This window comes from Lotus japonicus, chromosome 1, assembly GCF_012489685.1.
Source record: "Lotus japonicus ecotype B-129 chromosome 1, LjGifu_v1.2".
In the NCBI taxonomy this organism is placed as follows: Eukaryota; Viridiplantae; Streptophyta; class Magnoliopsida; order Fabales; family Fabaceae; genus Lotus; species Lotus japonicus.
In genome coordinates, this window is record NC_080041.1 from 125476550 (window position 1) to 125501699 (window position 25150).

A 25150-nucleotide genomic window follows, 5' to 3' on the forward strand; every position below is an offset into this window, starting at 1 on the left:
TCTTTTATACCATTGAATGTTGCTTCGTACATAAAGACTTGTACTTTTCAATATGATTAGAACACAAAAATACAAAAGTAAATAATGGAGTGAGATCATTTAAGTCCTTGGATTTATTCTCTTCATATGGCAGGTTCTCTGGGTTAAATTGACGAATCTCTTATATCATTCTCACTGCTTTTTGTATGTAGTTCTCATATATGGAACCTTTTGTATCATTTATTCTTCTAAAAGTCTCAGCTGTCCACTCCTCACAATAGAATGATGTAAGTGAGCGATTCTTCTATCAATTCCAAGAAAGAGTTTTATTGAGAGTTCCAATCTCATAGAGTTCTTTCACCTGCCATAACACATGCCATCAACTTCATTTGATTTAGCTTAAATAGAAGCCTTTATAACTGACTCATGTATAAATACAATAAGGTAAGTTACACCAAAAGTTAGAAAATCAGTTTTCACCAAACATTGATATTATACCATTATATTGCTCCTTCTGATATTTTTACACATTTGACCAAACATGGAGTATCCAATACACAAATGTAGAGTAACATTCTTAGCTTCTCTATATTTATAATATAACCTGGGAAGCACAAGTTAGAAATATGCTTTTGGATCTATTGTTTGAAGATAATATGTGTTTTTCCCCATGTATTGATGAATTTCATGCGTAGAAATGGCTACCTTTCTGGTAAGTGGGAACTCGGCCACTTGATGATTGTTTGGATCAGCTCAATTCAGTCATAGGTTCTTATGTAGACCCTGATGAGGCCTTTTGGTAAATCAATTAAATACTGCTAAAAGTAAAACAAAAGATGAACTAAACAACTTTATTGTGGATTTACAAATAGGACTATTTAATTCTTCCTCTTCTTCCAAGAGATTTTAGTTTCTGAATTATGCCTTTTTTTTATCAAATGAATTATGCCTTTAAATGGAGGAATATGCAGTGTACAGGGACAACTACTCCAGATATGAAACTTCGTTATGCCCAAATGATTATGAAGGAACATAGAGTCAATCAAGTTCCAGTTGTGAGAAATATCTATGAAAGAACATATTCAGTTGGCATATTGGAGAAGCCAAACTTTCAATAGACTAATGCCAATAAGGCATAAATAAGAATAAGAAAATATATAGAGAATGATTGGAAAAAGGAAATGGGGGAGATGCTGGTACCCTATGAGTCAAGGCCAAAATCTATTATTACAACAACAAAACTCTGCTAAGGCATCATGATCTGAGGACCATTCAAGAGAATGAAGAGTTGTATCTTTCCTCAAACTCTCCTCATCCAATAGCTCCAATATGACTACACAACCAATGAATCAGCTGAAACCAAAAAGAAAAGAAAAGGAACAACCGTGATGTTAAATTTAGTGAATGATGTAACATTGCAAGATAGCTCACCTGTGTAAAATATGTAGTAAAGAGCGTCCATAAAATCTCTACTGACATTTATAAATAGAGGTTCATTTGTTGTGTTGTCAAGTCTTGACTTATAATACTCAAATAATTTAGAGAACAATGGAATATAATATAAATGTACATTGTTAGTGATCAAATGATCAATATTATCAGTTTTTGTTTTTGAAAAAAAAGACATAACTCATCTATCTGCTGAGATTATATTTCATATATTATAATTCATAAGTGATAGTACAGTAAACAATTACTGTTGAAGAAAGGGAAATGCAAATTGCTCCTATCCGACATCACAGGTGAGGTTGAACTATACATGGATTTTACAGAAACAAAACAGTACTTCAGTATGTTCAACATTTCAGAATTCAAACCAGATATTTTATGGCTAAAAGTTGCAAATGAGAGTTTGAAGGAGGATATTACACATTGCTATGCTCAGTAATGTAGCAGTCACTTCTCATTTTATCTTACTTTTCTGCTTAATACATTTAACACTAAATCATTCAATGTGCTATTCTCTCTACTTGCTCTACAATGAGTTTGTCTGTACAGAAACAGCAAACATGGAGGTGGGAGCTAAACCACCCCTCATATGTGCCTCAGAAAATTACCTGTCTGCCAATCATCACTTAGGAGACACTGTGAATGTGCAAAGTGCTAACAAAAAAAGTCTCTCAACTTTATCTGTGGGAGGACTGGTAACTTTCTTCACTGGTCTTCTTGTTATGATGTGTAATCCTTCACCATTAAAATCTCGCTACATAGTTTTCGTGGTACTTGCTCTAAGTTATTTCCCTCTTGCCATGCTTGCGCTACCGAAACCCCTGGTCCTAGATAGCGAACATATTTAACAATATGATCGTTGAAAGGATAAGGGTGTTTAACTGGTTTCAGAATACTTTTCAACAGACTACAGGAAACCCAGAAATCCAGAAGTGACTTATCAAAAGACAATACATAGACATAGACCATGCTACCACAAAATTGTAGGTTAGGGAGCTAAACCATCAAGTCAAGTTTCACCAATCATCAAGTTTAAATTCAAAAACTTAATATTATGCGGGGATGCATCATACCAAGGCACTTGTGGACCTTTGAAGCCCCATATCTGAAAGGGAAAAATAAACAAACAATCTAAGAAATGGGAAAAAAAAGCTCTAATAATTAAATCCAATTATGATCTTAAAGCTCATGATATAAACTTCTTGTGCAATTTGCCCCGATTAGTACTTAAGCGTTCAGGCTCATGATCTTTAAAAACCACATTTGGACTACAATATGTGTCTAATGGCAGAGGTAGAAAAAAACATCATCTAAAAAGCAATTTAGAGTTAAAACATATACTTTCGAACAGAAATGACTCACACGTCACAAAACACTATCTAATTAATCTATAAATCATTGTTTTGTATTTATTGAATCATGAGTATGTTAGACCACATGGAACTCCACCATACTAACACCACAAAAAGAAATTAATCAAACAAACTATGTGACTGTTTTAAGTTCTATTTAACAAATAGTTGTTATAATCTAAAGATTCTACAGAGTAATTCTCAATCATTTATTCTTTCCTCTAATTTAGCAGCGGGTAAGGTTGAAGCTTCAAGAGAGTTGTAGGATAACCTTTCTTCAAGGATCGTATAGCCGGTGATGCCAAGAAAAGGACGTCATACCTGTGCCAATGACGCATACTTTAGGTTTGAAATCGCAATTGAAGCAAGCTATGACTCTATGAGAGTAGGAGGATGCAATGTTAAGTGATGATGAAGCAAGCTATGGGAAAGGAAAGGAAAAGAACGCCGACGACAGCAGAGGCAAAGGGGGACGATGTCATGCTGTCTGTGCAAGTGATCATGATGTTTTTTTTGAAGACATTCTTTTGATTAATTGAACAGACCTTATTTTTTGGGTTAAGCATCATATTGGTCCCTGTCTTTATGTCGCCGTCTGAACCAAGTCCCTCCCCGGAAAATTTATTGATTTGAGTCCTTATCTTTGAAAAGTTTTTGGGGCAGATCCTCGTCGGAGGGCGGAGCTCCGGCGAGTGCTTAAATGGCATGCTGACCGTATAAAATGAAGTAAAGTGGAAATAAAAATAATAATAATAAAATAAATAAAATACACATCAGAAATTTTAATTTAATTAACAATAATAAAACTAATTAACAACCTACCCCAAAAATTAATTAACAAAATCAATTTTCCCCAAATTAACCCCAATCTTCATCTTCATCAAAACCAAACCCATGTTCCTGAGAAACCAAATCCGTTTTCTTTCTCAGCAAAACAGAAATAAATGATTCAACAACTCCTCTAAAATTTTTTTTTTGATGATTAATCTAGCAAAATCACCCAATACCCAATTCCCCCACTTCACTCTCGAAATCATCTTCATTTTTTGATGATGGATCCAACAAAATCACCCATGTTCCAGAGAAAGCAAATCACCCATTTTTTTAATGAAGTCGGTTCTTGATGCTAGATCTGGAAGCACCACTGTTGATGAAGCCCCTCCTCTATGGTCTACACCTCACGGCGTCACCCCAAACTTCCTCCACCTGCAACCAGAGATTTGTGAGCTCCAACCCCACCCCCAAACCCCAACCCGCAACCTCACCCACCCACCACCAACCAGATCTGTAAATCGAAATTGCGAGACAACCGAGAGGAAGATCGAAGGGCAGAAAAAGAGGATGGTGGTTATCGTGTCGGCGACGACGGTGGAGACGACCAGGGAGCGGTAACCGGGGGAGTCGAAGGGTTTCATGGAGGAGATGAGGTTTGTGGCGATGAAGCTCCACACCAGGGACCAGGCCAAGGAGGGTGAGAAAGAGGTCATCACGGAACCTGAGGAGAGAGTGGTTACTAAGTGGGAACCAACCATCAATGGCTACTTGAGGAGGATGATGTTGATATTCCATGTTTCTTTCTCCCCTTATTTTGTTAATCCTGTACTGGGTTTCCTAAGTTGTTATAATTATTTTCTGGGTTTGATTGATGATAGTGGTACAGGTAAAGAGTAGAAAAGGAGAAAATAGATTTTTTGATTTTGGATTAAGTATTTTTAAGTTTCTTGAAGAAGAGGAAGATGATGATGATGATGATGATGATGATGATGATGAAGAGGAAAAATAAAAGAGAGGATCGTGAATTGATTTTTTTAAAATTTGAGCGGAATTTTATTTTTTAGGGTTAGATTTATTAATTTGTTTTATTTTTTTAATTAAATTAGATTTTCTGATGTGTTATTTATTCTCTTTTTTTTTAATTCCACTTAGGCATTATTGACATAGTCAGGATGCCACACTTGCACCCGTCGGAGCTCCGCCCTCCGGCGAGGATCTGCCCTAAAAACTTTTCAAATATGAGGACTCAAATCAATAAATTTTCCGGGGAGGGATCTGGTTCAGACGGCGACACAAAGACATGGACCAATATGACACTTAACCCTTATTTTTTTTTCACAATTATATTATATTTTAAATAGGGCGTAGCTCCGGTTCTAAATTCCACAATCGAAAGAAAGCGCGCGTCTCTATCTTTTGTTACCCTCGCCACTTTCTTTATTTCCTCGCCGCATTTAAACGGCCACCGCCACTCTTCGCCACTCCGATGGCGAGTCCGTCGGAATTTCACCGCAACGAAATCGCCGCCGCACATCTCACCGCCGCAGATTTTGGACTCTCCGACGACGATGAAGAGGAAGAAGAAGAAGAAGAAGAAGAAGAAGACGAAGAGGATGATGAAGAAGACGAAGATGAAGACTACATTCCCGTTGCACCGTCGCATAGGGTTTCTCCCAACGTTCACCAGAACCCTACCTCCGACTCCGTTGAAGTAATCCTTATCCCTGATTCCGAACAGCAGAATTACTCTGAAGAGGATGGGAATAAACGCCGGAGGATCGAAGAAGGCGAGGCTCCCACTTCGTCACTCGGCAGTCAAGGGAACGAGCTCACCGGCACCGACATTGACGGCCTCGTTTGCCCTATTTGCATGGACGCTTGGACCAATAACGGCGAACATCATATCTGGTTCAGCCCTAATTCCCTAAACCCTTTCAATTCAATAATGTTGAATGTATCTGAAGAATGTAGTAATTGATTTTGATTTCATTGGGTTCAGTTGTCTTCCTTGTGGGCATGTATATGGCATGTCTTGCATCAATAAATGGCTTCAACATCGAAAAAGTTCCGGCAAGGTAATTGTATAATGTAGTTGGTTTGGTTGTTGCAAGGTAGTTTCCAAAATTGATGTAGAAGAAAGAGGGTTTTTGACTTTCATCTTTTTTGTGTGGCTCATTTTGTTGTAGTGTCCTCAATGTAAAAGTAAATGCTCGTTGAAGGATGTGAGGAAACTCTACGCTTCGCGATTAGTTGCTGTAGATGGAAACCTTCATAAGGTTCGCTCAAGCTCAATGTTGCGCCTAGTTATAAGATCATTAGAAAATTTCATGGAATTGAAGTTGCCTGATTGATCTTTTTTTTGTTCTTTCTGTTGGCAGAGAATTAGGTCACTTGAGGACAAATGTGCTGGCCTTGAAAGCAAGGTATGATGATATTGCCATTGCATGTTTTGTGTTTTGTTTGGGGGTTGTGAACTCTCGAACCGTCGTTTGTACAAAAGAGTATTTCTTATAGCTTTCATATGAATGCTAGAATTTCTTTCTGCCTTTGTGTGTGTCGGATTGCCCTTGAATATACGAGGCTATATGCCCATCATTCATGGTTATAAAAATATGTCAATCATTTTCTTAGGATGGTCAATGGAACAAGAAAGAAGCTGAATGGAAGAAGAGAGTAGCTACCCTTCAAAGTAAGGTATGATGAAATTGATGTGCATGTTGTTTGGCATTTGTCAAGTCTCAAATCATGGTTTGAACAAAGTGTGTTTCTTATAATATTTATATATATGCTAGCATTTCTGTGCTGGTTGGGTTATCCTTGAATATATGAGGTTATTTTTCCATAATTCTTGGTTAACATCATTTATGTCAATCATGTTCTTAGGATGGTAATTGGCACAAGAAAGAAGCTGAATGGAAGAAGAGAGAAACTGTATTGTATCATGAAGTTCAGAAGCTCACAGAGGTATCCTTTATGCATTACTATGTATGCTAAAATAGTAAAGATTTAAGTTATTTGCTCAAGGAGCGTAGGAAACAGAAAATCAAGTGGTGAATTGATTTGATGCAAACCACATAAGCCTTTCTATTTTGATCTTTCTGGATCTTTTTGTGTTTGAAATAATTTTACTTTGTTAGTTTCGTCCTGTAGAGAAACACTTATTTGGAACAGCTGCTACTACTAGATGTGCAGAACAGGCAATCTGAAATGATGGATGGCAATATGAAACCTCAACGGAGATATGAATGTGGTAATAATCTTATAAGAATTCAGATGACATATATTCACCTCATAAGACTTGTCCTAATTTGCTTACCCTCCCCACCCCCTTCTCTCTCAACATCAAAAGAGCATTGTTGAAGTTAATTTCATTGAGTACATCGACTCTTATATTGAACGTATCTTGTAGAGCGCAACTGGAGCCCAAAGTCCCATGGAAAAGGATCGAAGTTCTGTGGAGAAGAACCTTTTTGCAATTTTGAATTTCGGGTATGCCATTCTCTCTAATATCTACTTTATGGCTCCATGTAATCCATTCCCTGATGATTTTTCCCCAAATGTCAAGAATGTACTAAGATTGTTTTGTTAAATATTGTTTTATGGCATAGTCCTTTTTTTTACATGAATCTTGTTTACTTAATTGTTTCCCAATTTCTAGGAAGCATTCCGTGTGGATGGTGCACGCCTATTTGATATGGACACTTCTAATGATATTTTATTAATTGCACGAAAGCCAAAAGCAATTGGTGGAGAACACTTGCTAACCAAAGTAAGATTCTTGAATTTGAAATATTTGTGTATATGTTTGTGGCTTTTGCATCTCTTTATACAATGACTGGTTTCACTGAACCTTTATGGAACCTCTCTCTGTAGATGAGCTTGATATCTCCATTTGAAATGGAAGATATCGTACTGCCTTCCACTACAAATGCTATTAGAGACCTGCATATTTCTCCTTCTGGCAATAGACTGGCTCTCTATGCTTCACTAGGGAAGAAATTATCAGTGCTCAGGTATTATTGCATGAAGTACCTATTCATTTTGTCTAACACAGTAAGACTTGGTTGTTGATCTATTTTTCATATCATTACAGCTTGGACAGTAGCAACATTGTTGTCAATTATGATCTACAGGTAGAAATTTGATCCTTTATTCTAATTTAGTAGAAATAAAACTGTTGATAATAGTTCTTGTTTTGCTTTGTGCCTTGTTAGATTAGTATTGCTTGTAGCTTTATTTTTATTATGAAGAAGAGAACAAAAGTAGAGTATATGATATCCTCCTTGAATTAAGTAAAAGAAAGCAAAAAAAATAAAAAACAGATACGAAGATAACACTTCACAAAAGTGGAGTTAGCCATACTCTTTGCATGCTTTCTGAAGACTATCTTCTGAAGTACCTGTTATACAAGCATTAAAAAGAAACTAAGAAAACCACTTTGTCCCATAAAGGATGCTGTTATAACTTTTAAGTAGCTAACTTGAAAATTCTATCATTTCTCTCCAACCTCTAGACCAAATTGTTGAGATATCTGTTAGGAGATATCTATTAGGAAATATTTTGTTGAGACGATTTGTTAGGATATGCCTAAAAATATTGTTAATAATTCTTCCAGTTTCAAAAAGCAGCAAATAGGGCAGCACAGCAGGATTTGGCCATTTTTGGTTCCAACAAAACCTAAAAAACAACTTAAGAAAATGGTTCAAAGTTCCTACTACTTATAGAATTAGATTTTGATTATAGTTTTTTTCCATGTCTTTTCCCCCCTTTTGTACTACTGTTATTGCTTAAACCCCACATCCTATCATAAGTCAGTCAGTTTACTAGTCCTTCTCCGGGGTTTATAAGCTTGTTGGGATTGTATTTCAGATTCCTGCTTGGTCATGCTCATGGGATCTCAACAGTACGAATTATATATATGCGGGACTACAGGTGCATCTTGTTTTTTTGTATTTAATGGATGTAGGAACCTAAAATGCTAATCTTAATGTAACTTTCCTGCAGAATGGATCTATTATGGTGTTTGATTTGCGCCAAACTTCAGGACCTGTAAAATCTTTATTTGGCTTGAGTAACAAACCTGTTCATACGGTACAATCTCTTGCACAAACTTTATGTCTTCCTTCTGGTGCTAGAACCATCCTATCTGCATCTTCCGGTGGCATTTGTCAGTGGAACATTGATTCTGAAGCAGGGTAGGCTATTTACATTTTATGGATATTAGCTTTATGCTTGGTTTATTATCAATGCCTTATAAATAGTGTTTTCAACTTTTCCTGGCCAGCAAAAATTGCAACTTTTTTCCAGTTTCCTCCCCGTAGTTGTGTGTGGGGGTTCACATGTTTGTATAATTAGAGTAGTTAGAATCTTTTTCCAAGCTATGCTGACATTAGGAAAAATTTGTACATTTTCCAATGCTTTGTGTGCATCTTTTGTACCTTCCCTTTCTTCACTCCTTTTATTCCTCTTTTTAATTTTTATGATAATGTAACTTCTAAGTTATTAGTTATATTCTGGAAATGTAAAAGACTGTTTCGTTTGCGTTTTGGAAATTTAGTTATAAATCAAAGTTTTTTTTTACTCTGGACAAACTTCTGATACTTTATGGTGTATTTTGAGTCAATAGGAGATAACATGATGGATTTTTGCTACTTTCCTCTTTGTAATTTAGTTTTGCTATCCTCTGCCTCTATGATAGGTGTGAATGAATCAAAACCCTCATTTAGTTTGGTTCCATAAGACCAGTTGTGATTTGAGAAGCAATCATTTGAATGTTTTTTTTTCATGCTCTATTTTTCGCTGCTGTGATTAGCTCTCCTGATTCTCCATTTTTTCTGAAAATATGTAGGCCGTTTGTGGTTCCTGAAACTGACAATCAAGGAGTTTGTATTTCTCTTGCCTATTGTTCTAGTAGTGATGACATTGTTGGTTCATACCGTCCAACGTTTGACATGTCGATGGACGTGTCTCATTCTCAACCATTACTGACTCCTTCTCAAGTTATTGGACAAGGAGTACAGGGCTGTCATGTCTTGTTCAAGGGAATGGGCAGTCATCATTTCCAGAAGACGGGTTCCACACATGCGGATGTGAGTAAAAGTCTACTACCTAAATGTGTAATTATAGACATGGAGAATCAGAGTAGATTGTTTGCATCTAGAGATGAAGTTACAAATGATTTGGTCTTGTACGAGTTGCCATCTTTTAGAGTTCATCAGCAATTCAAAATGCCAGCTCAGTCCCGTGATGTTAGGTACTCAACTAGCCATTGGGCACTTGGTTGTTTAAGTGAGAACTCAGTACAACTTTTCCATGCCAAATTCTCGTAAGGAAGATAATTTAATTCTAAAATCCGAGCAATCCTTTCTTGAAAAAAGGGGTTCATTGAAGTTGCTTGTTTTTTTGTTTTAAATTATTTGTTTTAGAATTTTATCTCTCCTTTGAGATATTTATTACATTGCTAGGAGCCTTCATATTTTGTGTAATCACAGCAATTTCTCATTCATTTTTTGTTCTTTAATTTTATACTTTCTGTATTAGAGCAGTATTATTGTTGTTGATATTGGAATTTTGTGTAGAAGTGGGATATGTAGTTATGAGGCAAAGAGACAGTGAATGTACTAATCCCTTATCCAATAATAATCCCCACTTTAGCATTGGTTTGCATGGGAGTGAAGACTCTTTCCAAAAGTGCTTTTAGTTATAATTATTATTGTGATATTTTTTGGTTTCTTAAGGTATCCTCACAGCTGGTAGCCACAAGATTAATCCCCTCGAGACTCAGAGATCACATTAAGTGGGTAGGTTTCTTTCAATAAATTCCTCTCCATATGCACTGCCCAAAAATCGATCATTGGACTATATGCGATACTTTGTTGCATATGTTGGGTTGTGCAATATATTAGTATCTTCATAATTATTTAAACAAAACATCTCGCATCAAACAACTAAGCCTTAAAAAACGACAAATGCTAGAGAAATTGGGTGGGGTTAGAGAAAGTAGAGGCTTATCATTCAGTAGTGCTAAACCATATTCTCTTGTTTAGAGAACATTCCATCCTTGTCACTCTATTATGGTTCTAAAGCTCTTCACCAACAACCTCATTACTTTGATTTGGGCATCATGGCCCCCTGCTTTATGCATTATTATCGTCTTCGAGCATCTTCAACAATCAATCATACTTGTTTGGATGAAGAGTCACATTCCCTATTGTTTGTTTTTGTCACATTCTTGATGCCTTCGTTTATGGCCTGAAATATTTCTGTGCTTTCTATTCCGATATTAATGATTGTATGGCTTGAGTTACTTGAATATTATACCGTTATACAAGTCATGTGATATTTTTACCCACAACATTCATGCAACCAAGTGTTATAGCACAAGTGTTGAAGCAGCACTCGTTTACACTCTTCCCAAAACACACACAGGTAACAGGTTCTCGTTTTCATCATCAAAATGACATTAACATCAGAGAAAGAGGAGCATACATATTATAATATTGCACTCAACAGTGCCACATTCATTCACCCATACATGTTGGCCACTTTGCTCTTCATATGGACCTTGATATTATTCCTCCTCTATGCTCTTGCATTGTTTTCTTCATCTTCTTTTTCTTTTCTTTTTTACACCAAAAGATACAAGACAATCACAAAGACAAAAAAACCCACACAATGTTCCAAATTTTTTAGTATCTTGAGAGCCTTGGACGCTCGACCCCGTACACTTGTTCTCAAGCTAGGGGCCCCATCTCAAGTCACCCTCATAATGTAAAAGAAACTTTCTCAAAGAAAAAAACAAAACAGATCACAAGAGAACAGTGTGTTGTTTGCTTTAGGACCACAAGCAGAAAAAAACAAAACAAAACCACCCCAATTTGCAAAGTTTTAAGATAGAGAAAAGGATAGATAAATATACATTTTTTTTTGCAACATCCTTCAGATATACCATGTTGTGACAATTTTAAATCTCCACATTTGTGGTGATTGTTAAAAAACCATCACAAGATGATATGTTTAAAGTATGTTTAACACAAAATGTATGTCTATGTATGATTATCCTTTTAAGATTTAACCCCAACACTCAGGTGTGAGCCTGTGATCTCTTTTGGAGTCTTGACAATAGTTATAAACCATGTGGTGTCTCTGCACAAACGACATGGCCCCGTACTGCTGTGAGGTCAACCCACCTGAGGGGTACGGTGAGGCTGAGGCTGGCCGGCACCACCGAGGGGCAAAGGCTGAGCAGCCACTAGCTTTGAAGTTGGTGTATTTTGCAACAAAAGGTTGATACTTGTAATCAGCTTTGTACTTTCCATCTTCTGTTGCCCATGATGAGGCATCCCATATTGAACCATAAAGCCACATTGGCCTCACTGGAAATGTTGCACTGCTCTTCCTCGGGTACCTCCTTATTGGCACATCATCTACTAGGAATCTGACACGTATATAGTTCAATGTCAGTAATAATGACAAACATGTTTCAATAACTTTTTACTATCGGAATCAATGCTCACACTAAGACCCTATTCAGAGCGTGTTTGGTTTCTTGTTGAAAAACTCTTAGAATCAATACCGGTAGAGTAAATCAATTACAGACCCTAGACCCTGACATAATTATGGTTGAAGCTAGAGAGATAAGCTTCTATATTGGATATAATAAATGTGAAAATTTTACAACTGCAAAAATCATGTTTTGATGATTGTATCCAAATATTTCACTTTCAACTTATTTTTTACTATAATCAATTTTACCAGAAACAATCATAGAAAACGCTAATATAAGAAGAAGGATTGATTTTTGCTTCTCCCCAAATTATTTTTACATAGAAGAAGGATTTACAAAATAAAATGGACAAGTTGTATTGGGGTAAGAATCATTTTTTAGAGTCATAAACTAGATGGAATTTTTTAATGTTATGGTTGAAAGTTAGAATTCATTTTATAATTACAATTACCCTTGGTGGCCATAAAAAAACTAGTAGAACAATACATTAATGTTGCTTTTAACTTTTTATTAGATGGGTGTTATACAGTACAGTTAGTAATTATTTTGTTTACCCCTCACTTCCATGCTATGTATTTTTGTGCTATTCATGTGGTATTGATTCTGTTTTTCTATGTACTTTATTAACCCTGTCAAATCTGTATTTGCTACCTTCCATTATTTCAGAGAAAACGAAATCCTCTCCCTTTCATCTTCAAAGCTATCAATCAATTGTGTCTGTGATGCCAATTGATAAGAAGCTATGAACCAATTAAACCTGGATTTTCTTTATCTTGTCTCCTGCCAATCTACTTCAGCAGAAAAAGAAACAGAGCCTACCCTGTTTACCCTTCTTTTTAGTACTAGCATTGAACATCAACAAATTTAATTTCACATATAACTTTGATTCTAAAACCAAAATCAACTTCTTTAAGTAGCTTTTAACTGTTAGAATTGATTTTAAAGATAAAAGTTGATAAAACTGATAGACACCAATGAGGGGTGTAGACATCCCAAATGGTAATATGATCATAAAGATTAAGTGAAAAATGAGTTAAATTTATAGTGACTTACATGATTTCCTTAGGACTCCAAAGTATAGCATAATGGTGAAAATCTTTGGTAGGATCAAACCACAGATTGAACTTCATCTCTCTACCTATAATTTTCCCATCTCCACTCCCTCTTATATAAACATTGGTCTGCAAAACATAAGGCTTTCCAAATGTTGTCCCAAGAAACTCAATGTCCACTTCATCATGGAAACCAGGATGTGCTTCATTGTTGGAAAGCTGCCATTAGTCAATTCAGCATTAGTAATAGTAATTAATAAGCTAAACAATTTGTATTAGCTTCCAGTTAATCAACTTATTCATTTGCAGTGTCATGTGGTCATATCTTACATAGAAAGCAGTTATAACTCCTGCAGTGTACCCAGGTTGGAGCTTAATGGAAGCACCAAAGTACCCGGATCGAAATGGACGTACCGATTTGAAGCCACTTCCTGAAACAAAGACAAGGAAATGGATTAGTAACATGTTTGGATCAAGTTCTCTTTTCTCATAATCTAATCTGACAGTCAAAAGCTTCTGACCAAGGATTTCCAAACATGCAGTAAATGTAACAAAATGAGAAAGCATTTAACTTGAAAGTGAAGTAAGAGTGATGAGAGATTGAGACCTGTGGTTCTATCTAGCCAAATTGATAATGTACTTTGGTCTAGTCTTTGGTGCTGAGGGCCCCATAGGTTCCTAAATCCTTTGTGAAAGCTCAAAGACCTGACTTTGGAACTTGGCCAGTAGCCAGGTGAAGGTGGCCAGTAGGCATTGCTTGAAGGGGCCAAGAAGATCAAAATAGCAAAGACAAGGAGAGCCATGAAGAAAGCACAAAGCAGTGTATAAATGCAGGGTCAGAAAAAAGAGAAAAGGAGGAAAGTGCTCAAAGTGTGAGGGGCATATGGAAGAAGAGTATGGTAGTATGTTTGATATAAATAAGAAAATTAGTGGGACCCAGATGGAGAATTAATGGTGAAATTGTGGAGGGATTAGATGAATTAAGCATGGCAATTAGTATTATTTTTAGATCATTAATTAATTGATGGATAACAAACATTCAATCATGTCTTGCATAGGCATTTAGATTATTGCTATATATATTTCCTTTTTCCCATTACAACTACTATTTTTTTTCACCCCCCATCTCTTTATGGCAGAAAACATGTTAGCATGGTTGGAAAGATACAAAAAAAAAGATGATATGATGCAGAAGGGGTAGATGGGTATGCCTTAAATGTGCCTCTTAATTTAACAGTGTGTTGCATGGCATTCTGATTCAAACTATAGAGCCTAGGCTTATCCCAGTAATTTTTCCATCTTCCTTGAAGGCTACAGGGATTTTTGTCTGAGCTGCTCTGAAAGCAATAGCTGGATTACACCATTTTGTGGTGCTTTTCAGTTTTCACCATAGCATCTCCTTTCTCCCAAAGTCAAATTATTATTCTGTCCATTCATGACTTAATCAGCTTATTTGCTCTCGGTATTAATTTGATAATTGTTATACCTTTTATAAGGATTATCTTGATTATATCTCTAGTTAATGTGAAATTCTAACACACCTCTCATAAAAAAAAAACGTGAAATTTGCGGGACTGGATATCTTCGAGTGATCCATATATGGAATATTTCCAACAAAACAAATTTAAGATAAACTCTGATACCATATTAGAATTTGCGAGACCTAACTCTACCTAGAAAATTAGCTTAGAAGTGGAGTTCTTCTACCATTTATAATAACTATCTTAACCATATCTATTATCTAGTCAATATTGAATTCTAACAACATAAGTTTTTTTTTCTCAGAATTGATTTATTTTTTATATCAATTGTAGAAAAAAGTTTCAAACATGCAGTAAGAGAAGCATAAAATTGATGAGGGTAAACGCCAAAATGAGATAATGATAAGACAAATGAAATTTTAAAATGTAAGGAAATAATGGAACAGATTCTGATAGAGTCAATTCTCATGAATTTATCAACAAAAGAGTGACGGTGTGTTTGAACCTGTGAAGTTCATCAATGGAGGGGGTGGGTCAGGAAGTATCCCAAAGCTTGATTTGATAATGAGTGGGGCACAACATGCATGATTGATATGAATAATGTGTAATGTAATCTTATGATGATCAATCGAGAAAATGAGTCCAAAATATATAGATCGCAACCAACCACATTATATCTATCTTTATATATGGAAATGATAGCTGACAGTAGCAAGATACTAGATTTTACTGCTCAACTTTTCTTTTCCATATTAGTTGATAGATTCGTTGACAGTCACATTTTTTTGTTGTAAAAGAACCTTCAGATTAAAACGTTAGTGTTCGGACTAGCCTTCAAATTGTCACATTTATGGATGTGTTCCGAAATTGACTCAGGGAGCTAATATGTAGTGAAGATCCCAACCCTAATTTTTCCTATCCCACATATGAGTGACTAACCTTATTGACTAGCCGGTCATGTTAAGGGAATAAACTTGGACGGCTGGTTTCTTTAATGGTCAACGCCTTCTTCTTGGTTCCGACATGGGCTTAGGGTCGTAGCGCGAGCTAGGCCTTAATCGTCCCCATGACAATAAATTTGGCTGGGTGGTTACTTAACTATTTTATGGTCTATCCCCAATCCATACTCGTAAGATGGAAATAGAAAGTTCCTACATTTTTTCTATTAATGATTAACATGTTTACATTAACTTCTATTTTTTTTAAAAACGATTCTTAAGTTAGTAACAAAAACATGTCTCCCTAATGTATCCCATGAATTGTTTTACTCTTGAGTGTAGAGATTGTATTCTCATCTAATAGTCAAATTTTCTTTGGAGATATAGACTTTGCTCTCCTAACTTTTTTTTTTCACACACAAACAAAACCAAATAGTCGAACTCCTGTGAACATAATTAATAAACTCAGCTCTTTGTTTGCATTGGACTTTAGGTGACCCATGAATCTAATAATACATTGAGTAAAAAGTGTGAGTTGTCAAAGTACATGAAGTTAAGGCATGGTTCCCCGGAAACAAACCCCAAAATCAAAGGGCACGGGAGGCATTAGTGACACATACCGCTGAGAAACTCCTAGAAATAATGAAGAACCCCAAAACATAAATTATGAAATAGTGACAACTCTTCCAATATCTACTTTGTGGTCGTTTTTAACCGTCACAATTTAAAACAGTTAAAAAGTATTGTAAAAATGATTGTGTGAAGGAGTTGTTACTTATTTCTATTTGGTGGTTTATGTATATTTTTTTTTCTAACTAGTAAGGTACCCGTGCCGTTGCACGGGTCTGCACGACGATCACTGTGATTTTAACCAACAATAATTATTAATATACATAAATTTATTTATTTGTAAATATTTATTTGTAAAAGATAAGTAAATTTTACGTTCAAATATGTATTTCTAATGATATTCTTGAATATAAGCGAGCATAATAAATTAGAATAGCTTAACTAACAATCATTGCTTCTAAGCAAAAGCATGGTATTCAGCCTTACTACTATAAATATTGCGTGAAACAAAAGTGATTGAATCACAACACCCATGAGGTCAGTTATCCAAATTTGATGACAGAATACATTATACATTATAACCTTACAAATAGTTATATCCATGTAAACTAAAAATCCAGGCAAACATGTGTGAAAGAACAAATAATTGTAATTTTGATTTAGATTTGATAAATCCAAACACCATATGCATACGGTGGCCACTTGAATCGTTGAGAAGAACCTTTCTTGAATCGAGTAGTGACGACACAAAGGTTGAACCTTGGTAGATGATTGGAGCATCCACAGCCCCTACAATAACCAAAGAAATATTAAACTAAGGTAAAAACAATATGAAGAAAGCAAGTGATAATTAAGGGATAACATTGAACAATGTTAGAACATAAATCTCCTAAGTCAAGTGATACTTGTAAAGTAGAATTGATGCTAGCAACCATGAATTGATTAAGCAATAACAAAAGAAATGCTTTTATGGTTTAATGAGTTAGTACTTAGTACACTTCTAGTATAAGAAGATCAAAAGAAAGAGTAGAAGATTTGAAGTGATATAAAGTAATGAGTGAAATAGTAAATAACTCACAATATTTTGAATTTCACATGATTTGTTGTGACTTTGTAGAATCAAGAGCTGAAACTTGTATTTCCATTGCAAGCTAAATACATAAGATAAATTATTTAAGTCAGAAGGAGTAGCTTTAAACTTAATGTCAGCTCATATTTATAAACTTTTTAGCAAGAATATTTTATATTTTACTGATTAGTCTAAATTACAAAGCATTTGCTGTAATGAGTTCAAAATACAAACCAAATCTCCAAAAAGTAACACTTCAGCAAGTTGTAAATTTGGACAACAAAAATGGTGCATCGGCCCTGCAAATAATATGAAATGTGGTTATTAATTTGCCATTCAATATTAATATGCTAGTTTATAATGGGTTTAGAATCACTTACATGATGAGGAAGTTGAGAACTCCCAGATGAAAAAAAAACTTCTTCCACAATATGTAAACATACCAAAAAGCCTATATCATATTCAAATATAAATATTAATAATAGGGAAAGTGCAACTTGTATAATGTTGCTTTGGAAAGTTCAAACAAACTTAATGAGCTCTAGCTCCATGAGAGAAAATTTTAGTAATAAAGTTTCTTAAAGACTCTCTTAATGGAAAACATGTTATCTTATAATGGATTTAGATAAACTTACAGGATTAGGAAGTTGAGAACTCCCAAATGAGGACAAAATACTTCTTCCGCGTCATGTAATCATGTAAGTGCACCTAAACCCTATATATTTTGAAAACATGAATATTACTTGCTATGGAAAGTTATAACAAATAAAGTTGTCTCCAAATTTCAATGGTGCAAAAAAGTAGCAAACTTGGTAGATAATGTTGCAAAAAAAAATGCATTTGCACAGGTAAATAATTGTGACATGTAAATATTTAACCATTCTAAACTAAAGCAAATATGGCTGTTATATTAGCACAACTTTCATACCGGAATGAAGTTTTATTATGATATATATCAAAAACCTGAAAAAAAAATATTCATATGGAATAGTTAGTTCCCTAACGATATATAATATATATAATTAAATTATATATATATATATATATATATATATATATATAAAAGACTCACCTACTGTAAATTTTGAAAGACCTCCTTGAACACAACATTAGTAGTTGTGTTTAAGGGTTTTCCTTCACTATCATGTATTAAGATCTTCAAACCTTGTTTACTTTGAACTCTAGAAAAGGCCACATACAATTGACCATGACTAAACACTGGCTTAGGCAAATACACTCCAGCATTAGCTAGTGATTGACCCTGTGACTTGTTGATAGTCATAGCATATGAGACAATAATGGGGAATTGTCTCCTTACAAGTTTAAAAGGCCATGGTGATTGAGATGGGGACATGCACATTCTAGTAATGTAAGTCACAACTCCCTTGTTCTTTCCAGAGATTTCCTTAGCTCCAATAACATGATCTGAAAGGTGTGTAACAATCATTCTTGTGCCATTGCATAATCCTTCACATTGGTCTAAATTTCTCATCAACATGATTGGTGTACCAATTTTCAATTTGATCTTGTGATTAGGGAGACCAGAAGTTCTAAGTGAATTCAGAAACTCAGGTGTAAGAGTCTGAAGTATTGGATTTTGAAGTGCTTCTGATTTGTCAATTGAATCAGAGCTCAAATATTCTCTTTCATTACCTGGTATTAATGATAGAACATAATCATTAAGCTTGTCCACAACCTCAATTGTTGATGCAAGAATAGCTCTAGAATTTAAATATTCTTCTTTCAAGTAATTTCTTGCCAAATATGGATAAGTGCTTTGCACTATAGCACATATAGGATCATCAAAATTAACAATGAGGAATGATTCAGGAATCTCTATAGTTGCATAACCATCATTTGGCTCACCAAGTTTTCCATCACCAACATCTAATAACCATTGTGAAAATTGTTGAAGTTCATTTGCATTCAAATTATTTGGATCATTTTGTAAACGCATATTCTTTGTGAGTTTCAATACATGGCAATAGTCCCAAAGATATGAAGCATTAATTGTTGCATTGACAATATCAGAACGACTACCTTTTGGTATAACTGGAAGAATTTGTCTGAAGTCACCCCCAAAGACAATCACTTTTCCTGCAAAAGGAGCATTTACATTATTAGAGCAATTCATGATATCTCTAAGACTTTTATCTAATGCTTCAAAGCAAAACTTGTGTGACATTGGAGCCTCATCCCATATAATTAGCTTAGCCACTTTCAGTAATCCTGCCAATTCACTTCCTTGGTGAATATTGCAAGTTGAGTTCTCTGATGTAGGCATTGGGATAGCAAATTTAGAGTGTGCTGTTCTTCCTCCTGGCATCAATAAAGATGCTATCCCACTGGATGCTACAGTCAAAACAATATCTCCTTTTGCACGTAAAGCTGAAGCTAGTGTCTTCCACATAAATGTTTTTCCGGTACCACCATGACCATATAAGAAATACATCCCACCCTGCTCATCAGAAACTGCTTTCATGATTGTGTCAAATATAGTCCTTTGCTCATCTGCAACGTATGAACAACAAATTAAAATATGTGTTACGAAAATATGAAAGATAAAAAATAAATAGTTTAACATGATATAAAATTGCACAACCTGTGAGAGACTTGAAGTAATTCTGGAACTCCTCATTCAATTTAGTTGTATCATAATCACGTTCAGCATATATGAGCTTGTTTCCCAAACGATTTGTGACATATCCTTGTGGATAAGGCATTGATGGGAAATCCTTCAGACTTCTTCTATTTGATTGCAGTAACTCTTCAATCAGCATAAGAGTTATATTTTGCAATTCATTATCACTAAGCTGCAAGTCTAACAAAAAAGAACAGAAAATAAATATGAATTATATCAGATTTTATAATGAACTTTAAGCAAATAATTGTGTTACAATATGGTATATGAAGTATAAAAGGACTAATTGTTTACCTTGGATATTTGATAGCTTTCTTTGTTGATAAAGAACATCTTCTGATAGCCATTGCCATGTTTGCTGCCACACTTTCTCAGGTCTCGTAATGCTGTTGGAGATTAGCAATCTTAAAAATAACTTTCTTAAATAGTGACCTGGTCCCCAATCTTTCGCTTCCTTAATAGCTGCAATATACTCTCTATCATCTTCCAAGAATCCCATTGCAAAGCATGCCTCGCGAAAGGTAGGATGTAGAATATCGCCCACAGTTCTGATGTCTTCATAGCTACATGGTCCCTTAACAACAGCTAACATCATTCTCAAGGAAAAAAGTTCACCAGAAATTGGAGGAACCCAATTAAGTCGTCCAACAGTGTAACCCCGCTTCCTAAGTTGCCAACATCTTTTTTTTGCCTTGTAAACAAACTTTGACACAAACTGTGCATAAGTCAAATTTCTACCTTCATGATAGATCTTATTTGCATTCAACCATGATGTAAACATTGATTCTTTAACAGTTGCTTTAGAGAGTACGGAACCAATATCATCATCATCATTAAAATACACACAATGTTCACCGGGAAGATGAAAATAACATCTTTCAACCGCAGGGGATCTACCATGTATTGGAAATGCCAAAACTCTCCAACATGCCTCACATGATGAGATATATCGACAATCAAGATATTGTTTAATTTCATCAATTACATCAACTTGATTTCCATTTTGATCTTTAGTAGGGACAATAGCTGCAGTGATTCGATCATACCCTTTGTTGATGTATTTGAATAAGTACTTTATAGAAGTACTTTGATTACACCATTCAACATTCATATGTGTCTGATACTTCAATAAGAGTGTTGGATTATAGGGAACAACATAACGGTTGTCAAGAATGATACCTCCTTTTTCAACGGTGTTGCCATTATTTCTTCTCCTGTATATTGGATAACCATCCTTGTCAACAATAGTACCACTCTGATATTGCTTAGGAAAGTACTTGGAACATTTCCCATTTTTCATGCATGGTGATGATTTATTAGCTGAACCACAAGGACCATGTATCATATGAGAACTGACTATTTGATATAACTCTCTCTCATGTTCTTGGTTAGGTATTTCAGCTGAAATAATTTTGTCAATATCCTCTGGATTTGGATACTTGTTATCTGGATGCAAGAAAACCAGAATGTGCGCATGTGGCAACCCTCTCTTTTGAAACTCAATTGTATATATATCTGCATAGAAAAAAAAGAGGTAGTTAGAAAGTTTTCAAAACATATTTTGTAAGATAAAAAAAATTGGATAAAAAAACGTAAAGGTATATTCTTTACATGCAAGCACACGACCAAATATTTTTCCCTTCTTTAAATCTGTCATTAGTTCTTCAAATTTAATCTTGAAAACTCCAGAGACAATATCAGGACGATCTTGTGCTATTAACTTCATTGGTTTAAGCAACCTTTTAATTTCTGGCCAATTTGGATTGCATGTGAATGTAAGGAACAAATCAGGAAAGCCAACGGCACTACAGATTGCCATGCCATCAAAATACAACTGATCCATGAACCTACGACCTCCTACAAATGTTGAGGGCAATATGATTCTTTTCCCTCTATTTGATCCCTGATTTTGAGTATGATCAACTTGAGAAGTTTGCAAACTGCTATATTTATCAACTCTCAACTCTTTTTGATGATTCCTAATATAAGACAACCGATCAGACTCCATCATAGTGTATGCATCGACTATAAACTGTTGAAACAGTCTCCTGGCTCTCAACAAAGTTTGCCCTTCATCTCTACGCATTTGAAGTCTGAAAGATATCCACTCTCTAATAGTAACTTTGTTTCGTTTGGATTTTTTAGAGCCAGGTCTATTTCTATGTAGCACGTCATGCCTATATCCATCTTCACCATAAGGAAATAAAAGTGGATATTGCAAACCTAAATAGCCCGGATATAACTCATTTATTCTTTTCAATTTTCCACTTTGCCATTCAAGTACTATGTCTCTGTTTGACCCCACGTCAACATCACCAACAATAAGAGCAGCAACTTCAGAAACAGACGGTAAGTTATATATTCTTCCATCGGTAGCTCTATCAGAAATGAGTTTTAACTTGCAGTCATGTATATGTGAAGCTTTAAATCTCTCCTTTGCCATTCTAAATGATTTTGCATATGCATTATCGTGATCAAGCATAGCAGACAACCTCCTCATAATTTCTGGCTTGAGATGATCCTGATTCCTATTATGCCAAATATAAATGATTGTTATTATTTACACAAAAATGTACGTCTATCATAACTAAAATGACTAATTTAATAAATTTAATCTCCAAAAAAAATTATTATCTACATACCTGAATGTAGATAGTCTATTTTGCACCTCATTCTCAGTGTCATATATATAAAGTTGTGCAAATTTTGGAGAATCACCAGGCTTAGGCAATAGGCTACCAATCAGATGACATGTTTGTCCTTGTATTCTAATGGTAGGCGGCCCTTTGCCATCATTTATTGACGTATCTAGTTTTGCTCCAGGTGATGTGAAAGCAAACATCATGTTATATGCACGTATATGCTGTTGAAAATTCTTGCTATCAGGGGAATCACAATCAAACATAAGATGCTTCAACACATTTGGGGGGCTTTTCAAAAGTGGAAGTTGAATCTTCCCATCACCACAACACTTTTTAAATTTGGGGTTCTTTGTCTTTTTGTCTTTTTGAGTTCTTTCTTGGTACCACATATATGCTCCACAATGCCGACATTCAAAGTCAGGATTTCCAATATCAACATATCCTAGTATACGAAATAATGATAAGCACATAATATGCCAACACAAAATTTGAACTAATAGTATTCTCACATACTTGTATTAGATGTCCCAATATCTCGCCCAAGATCATCTTCAATAACATATTCTTCATAAGAACTTGAATCATCATCTGATATTAAGGAAAAACGAAGACAAAGTTAGTTGTGGAAGGAAAAGCATAATATTAGTTTAATAATACACTAAAAGTTTGTAAAAGAATGTAATAAACATAAACATCAACTTCATCATAATCATAATAATACACTAAAAGTTTGTACTATTACCTGTGCTAGATAGCGCCATATCATGCCCAAGATCCTCTTCGAGAACAAAATCTTCATTAGAACTTGAATCATCATCTGACATTAAGTGAAAAAACCGAGGCATGTTATTTGTGCAACTTGTCTCCTCAAGATTGTGATATTGCACAAAAAGCATACTATTCAGTCTAATAATACATTAAATTTATTAAATCGCTGTAAAAGAATGACTTTACCATCAACGTGCCAAAGTTCGTCTTGAAGACCGTATTCTTCATCAGAACTTGAATCATCATCTGTCATTAAGTGAAAAACTAAGATATAATTAGTTGTGCAACTTGTCTCCTTAAGATTTGTCATACTGCACAAAAATCACCTTATCTAGTCTAATGATACATTAAATCTTTGTAAAAGAATGACTTTACCATCAACTGGATGACAATGAGAAGTCTCAGGGATCTGTGGTTCTTGATCACACACATGTGTTTCTCTTATTAAATGTGTATCTGACATCAATGATTGCTTCACACTTGAGGTTGTTTTTCTTTGTTGAGGCCTTTTCTTTCTCTCCATAGTAGAATTTTCTGCATCTACTATATTGTTGATGTTGTCATTGAATTTAGAGAACTTGGTAAAAAGGTTGACACCCAACAAATTAATGTCAACTGCATTTCTTTGCACATGCTTGACCTGATTGCTTGGTTGACTCCATCTATTGGATTTAGAACTTGAAGTTATATCGGGAGTGACAACACTATCATTTGCCTTGTTAAGAATCGCGGATGAGATATCTGTTAAAGGTGTACTATGCAGTGCTCTTAGGGAACATTCTCTATCTGCCTTCATAGAATTAGTCTCGATTGACATGTGATTTTCAATATCTACAAAAAAAAAACATTTGAAACTTATTAAAATGTGAAAAAGGTAGACTGATCACAACAACGACTGTATCAAAATAATCAAGGTTTAAAATACCATGATGAGCCCGAAGCAAGATTTGTTCATTACGTTGACTAAATGCCATTCTTTTTCTTCTCTTCTCCTCTAATATTAACTTCCTTTTCAAACGTGCTTCCTCATGTTGACCTTTGTTATTTGGTCCTTTGTCCATGGCTTCAAAAGAAAGTAGTTTACTATTGTCAATTTAAATCAAGACCCAAAAAGAAAGTTCAGGAAACATATTTGAGAGATGAAAGCAGGAAATAGGTCCTGAAATCAAAAACCCAAATACATTGTGATTAATGGAAGAATGTGTTGGTGACAAAAGAAAGTTAAAGTTGGTAATGGAAGAAGAAACTTATTAATGGTGAGATTTTTTTCAAAGGGGATTAAAAATTTAATGGCAGGCAAAAAAGTACTGAGAAAAGAAAATATGTTATGAAAAGACTCATCCACAATATAGTAAAATGAAAGAAAATCAACATATTAAAAAAATATGTCTGACTTAAAATCTTGGAATCAAGGCAAGATTTTATAGGATACAAACAGGAGCACCAACATCCCAGGAAAATAACCAAAACAACACTAACCTTGCAGAGGGAAAAGGAGTTTGTCGAAGGAGCTTCACCGAACCCAAACAGAGCTCCAATCAGCAGCAGGAGTATGCTTGTAGAGGGAACCAAAAAGAACAATAGTCATCTAGGGTTTGAGATAGGAAAGGAAGAAAGCAAAAGTGGGAGAAGAGTATAACTGGCATGGTGGGTCACTTGTGCTGATCAAAAGTGATGGGGGGAAGAAAAGCAATACCGTACTTGTGCTGCAGAAAAGTGATGAGAGGAAGAAAACAAATATGGTACTGGCAAGGTTACAATTGGAATAAGATTATGAGTAGAATATAAAATAAAATTAGAATTAGAATAAAAAAACAAAGAGTTCAAAAAAAAAACCACCAATATATGGTGGGTATGTGGCCACGTCACTATTTTAAAGTGATCTTGCATTTGAATGATTTTATTATATCATGATTTTTTTTCACGGAT

General features: G+C 35.0%; 4 protein-coding genes and 2 long non-coding RNA genes across 9 annotated transcripts; 1 reads left to right on the top strand and 5 right to left on the bottom strand.

Annotated features, from left to right (window-relative positions):
* Positions 1–941: 941 nt before the first annotated feature.
* LOC130730315 (uncharacterized) lies at positions 942–3526 on the bottom strand. Of its 2 annotated transcripts, none has more exons than XR_009016309.1 (3): positions 3102–3526; positions 2037–2533; positions 942–1332 (listed from the first exon to the last, which is right to left on the bottom strand). It is a non-coding gene; the product is annotated as an uncharacterized LOC130730315 (long non-coding RNA). The 2 variants fall into 2 exon arrangements; XR_009016308.1 differs by having other exon boundaries at positions 3052–3526.
* Positions 3527–3699: 173 nt separating this feature from the next.
* Positions 3700–10220, top strand: LOC130730313 (uncharacterized). The gene is made up of 14 exons (XM_057582283.1): positions 3700–5462; positions 5554–5629; positions 5741–5830; positions 5933–5977; positions 6186–6248; positions 6438–6518; positions 6705–6804; positions 6964–7043; positions 7213–7323; positions 7428–7567; positions 7648–7687; positions 8424–8486; positions 8559–8749; positions 9403–10220. The coding sequence occupies exons 1-14, from the start codon at positions 5041–5043 to the stop codon at positions 9881–9883; spliced, it is 1983 nt and encodes a 660-aa protein (XP_057438266.1). The 5' UTR covers positions 3700–5040; the 3' UTR covers positions 9884–10220.
* Positions 10221–11361: 1141 nt separating this feature from the next.
* Positions 11362–14008, bottom strand: LOC130730314 (probable xyloglucan endotransglucosylase/hydrolase protein 32). Its single transcript, XM_057582285.1, has 4 exons — positions 13720–14008; positions 13443–13543; positions 13114–13331; positions 11362–11991 (listed from the first exon to the last, which is right to left on the bottom strand). Exons 1-4 carry the CDS (start codon positions 13913–13915, stop codon positions 11625–11627), a joined length of 882 nt encoding a protein of 293 aa, XP_057438268.1. The 5' UTR covers positions 13916–14008; the 3' UTR covers positions 11362–11624.
* A 2575-nt stretch (positions 14009–16583) lies between these two features.
* LOC130730316 (uncharacterized) lies at positions 16584–19436 on the bottom strand. 3 transcript variants are annotated; one of them, XR_009016311.1, is made up of 9 exons: positions 19211–19436; positions 18680–18823; positions 18489–18595; positions 18099–18133; positions 17806–17885; positions 17551–17621; positions 17405–17469; positions 17180–17252; positions 16584–16890 (listed from the first exon to the last, which is right to left on the bottom strand). It is a non-coding gene; the product is annotated as an uncharacterized LOC130730316 (long non-coding RNA). The 3 variants fall into 3 exon arrangements; XR_009016310.1 differs by having other exon boundaries at positions 18489–18823; XR_009016312.1 differs by lacking the exons at positions 18489–18595; positions 18680–18823; positions 19211–19436 and adding an exon at positions 18243–18380.
* A 31-nt stretch (positions 19437–19467) lies between these two features.
* On the bottom strand, positions 19468–22923 carry LOC130724223 (uncharacterized). The gene is made up of 6 exons (XM_057575413.1): positions 22454–22923; positions 21423–22339; positions 20106–21326; positions 19773–19991; positions 19621–19681; positions 19468–19522 (listed from the first exon to the last, which is right to left on the bottom strand). Exons 1-6 carry the CDS (start codon positions 22921–22923, stop codon positions 19468–19470), a joined length of 2943 nt encoding a protein of 980 aa, XP_057431396.1.
* A 5-nt stretch (positions 22924–22928) lies between these two features.
* On the bottom strand, positions 22929–24017 carry LOC130724233 (uncharacterized). The gene is made up of 4 exons (XM_057575424.1): positions 23597–24017; positions 23408–23467; positions 23196–23270; positions 22929–23041 (listed from the first exon to the last, which is right to left on the bottom strand). Exons 1-4 carry the CDS (start codon positions 24015–24017, stop codon positions 22959–22961), a joined length of 639 nt encoding a protein of 212 aa, XP_057431407.1. The 3' UTR covers positions 22929–22958.
* Between the last annotated feature and the right edge of the window lie 1133 nt (positions 24018–25150).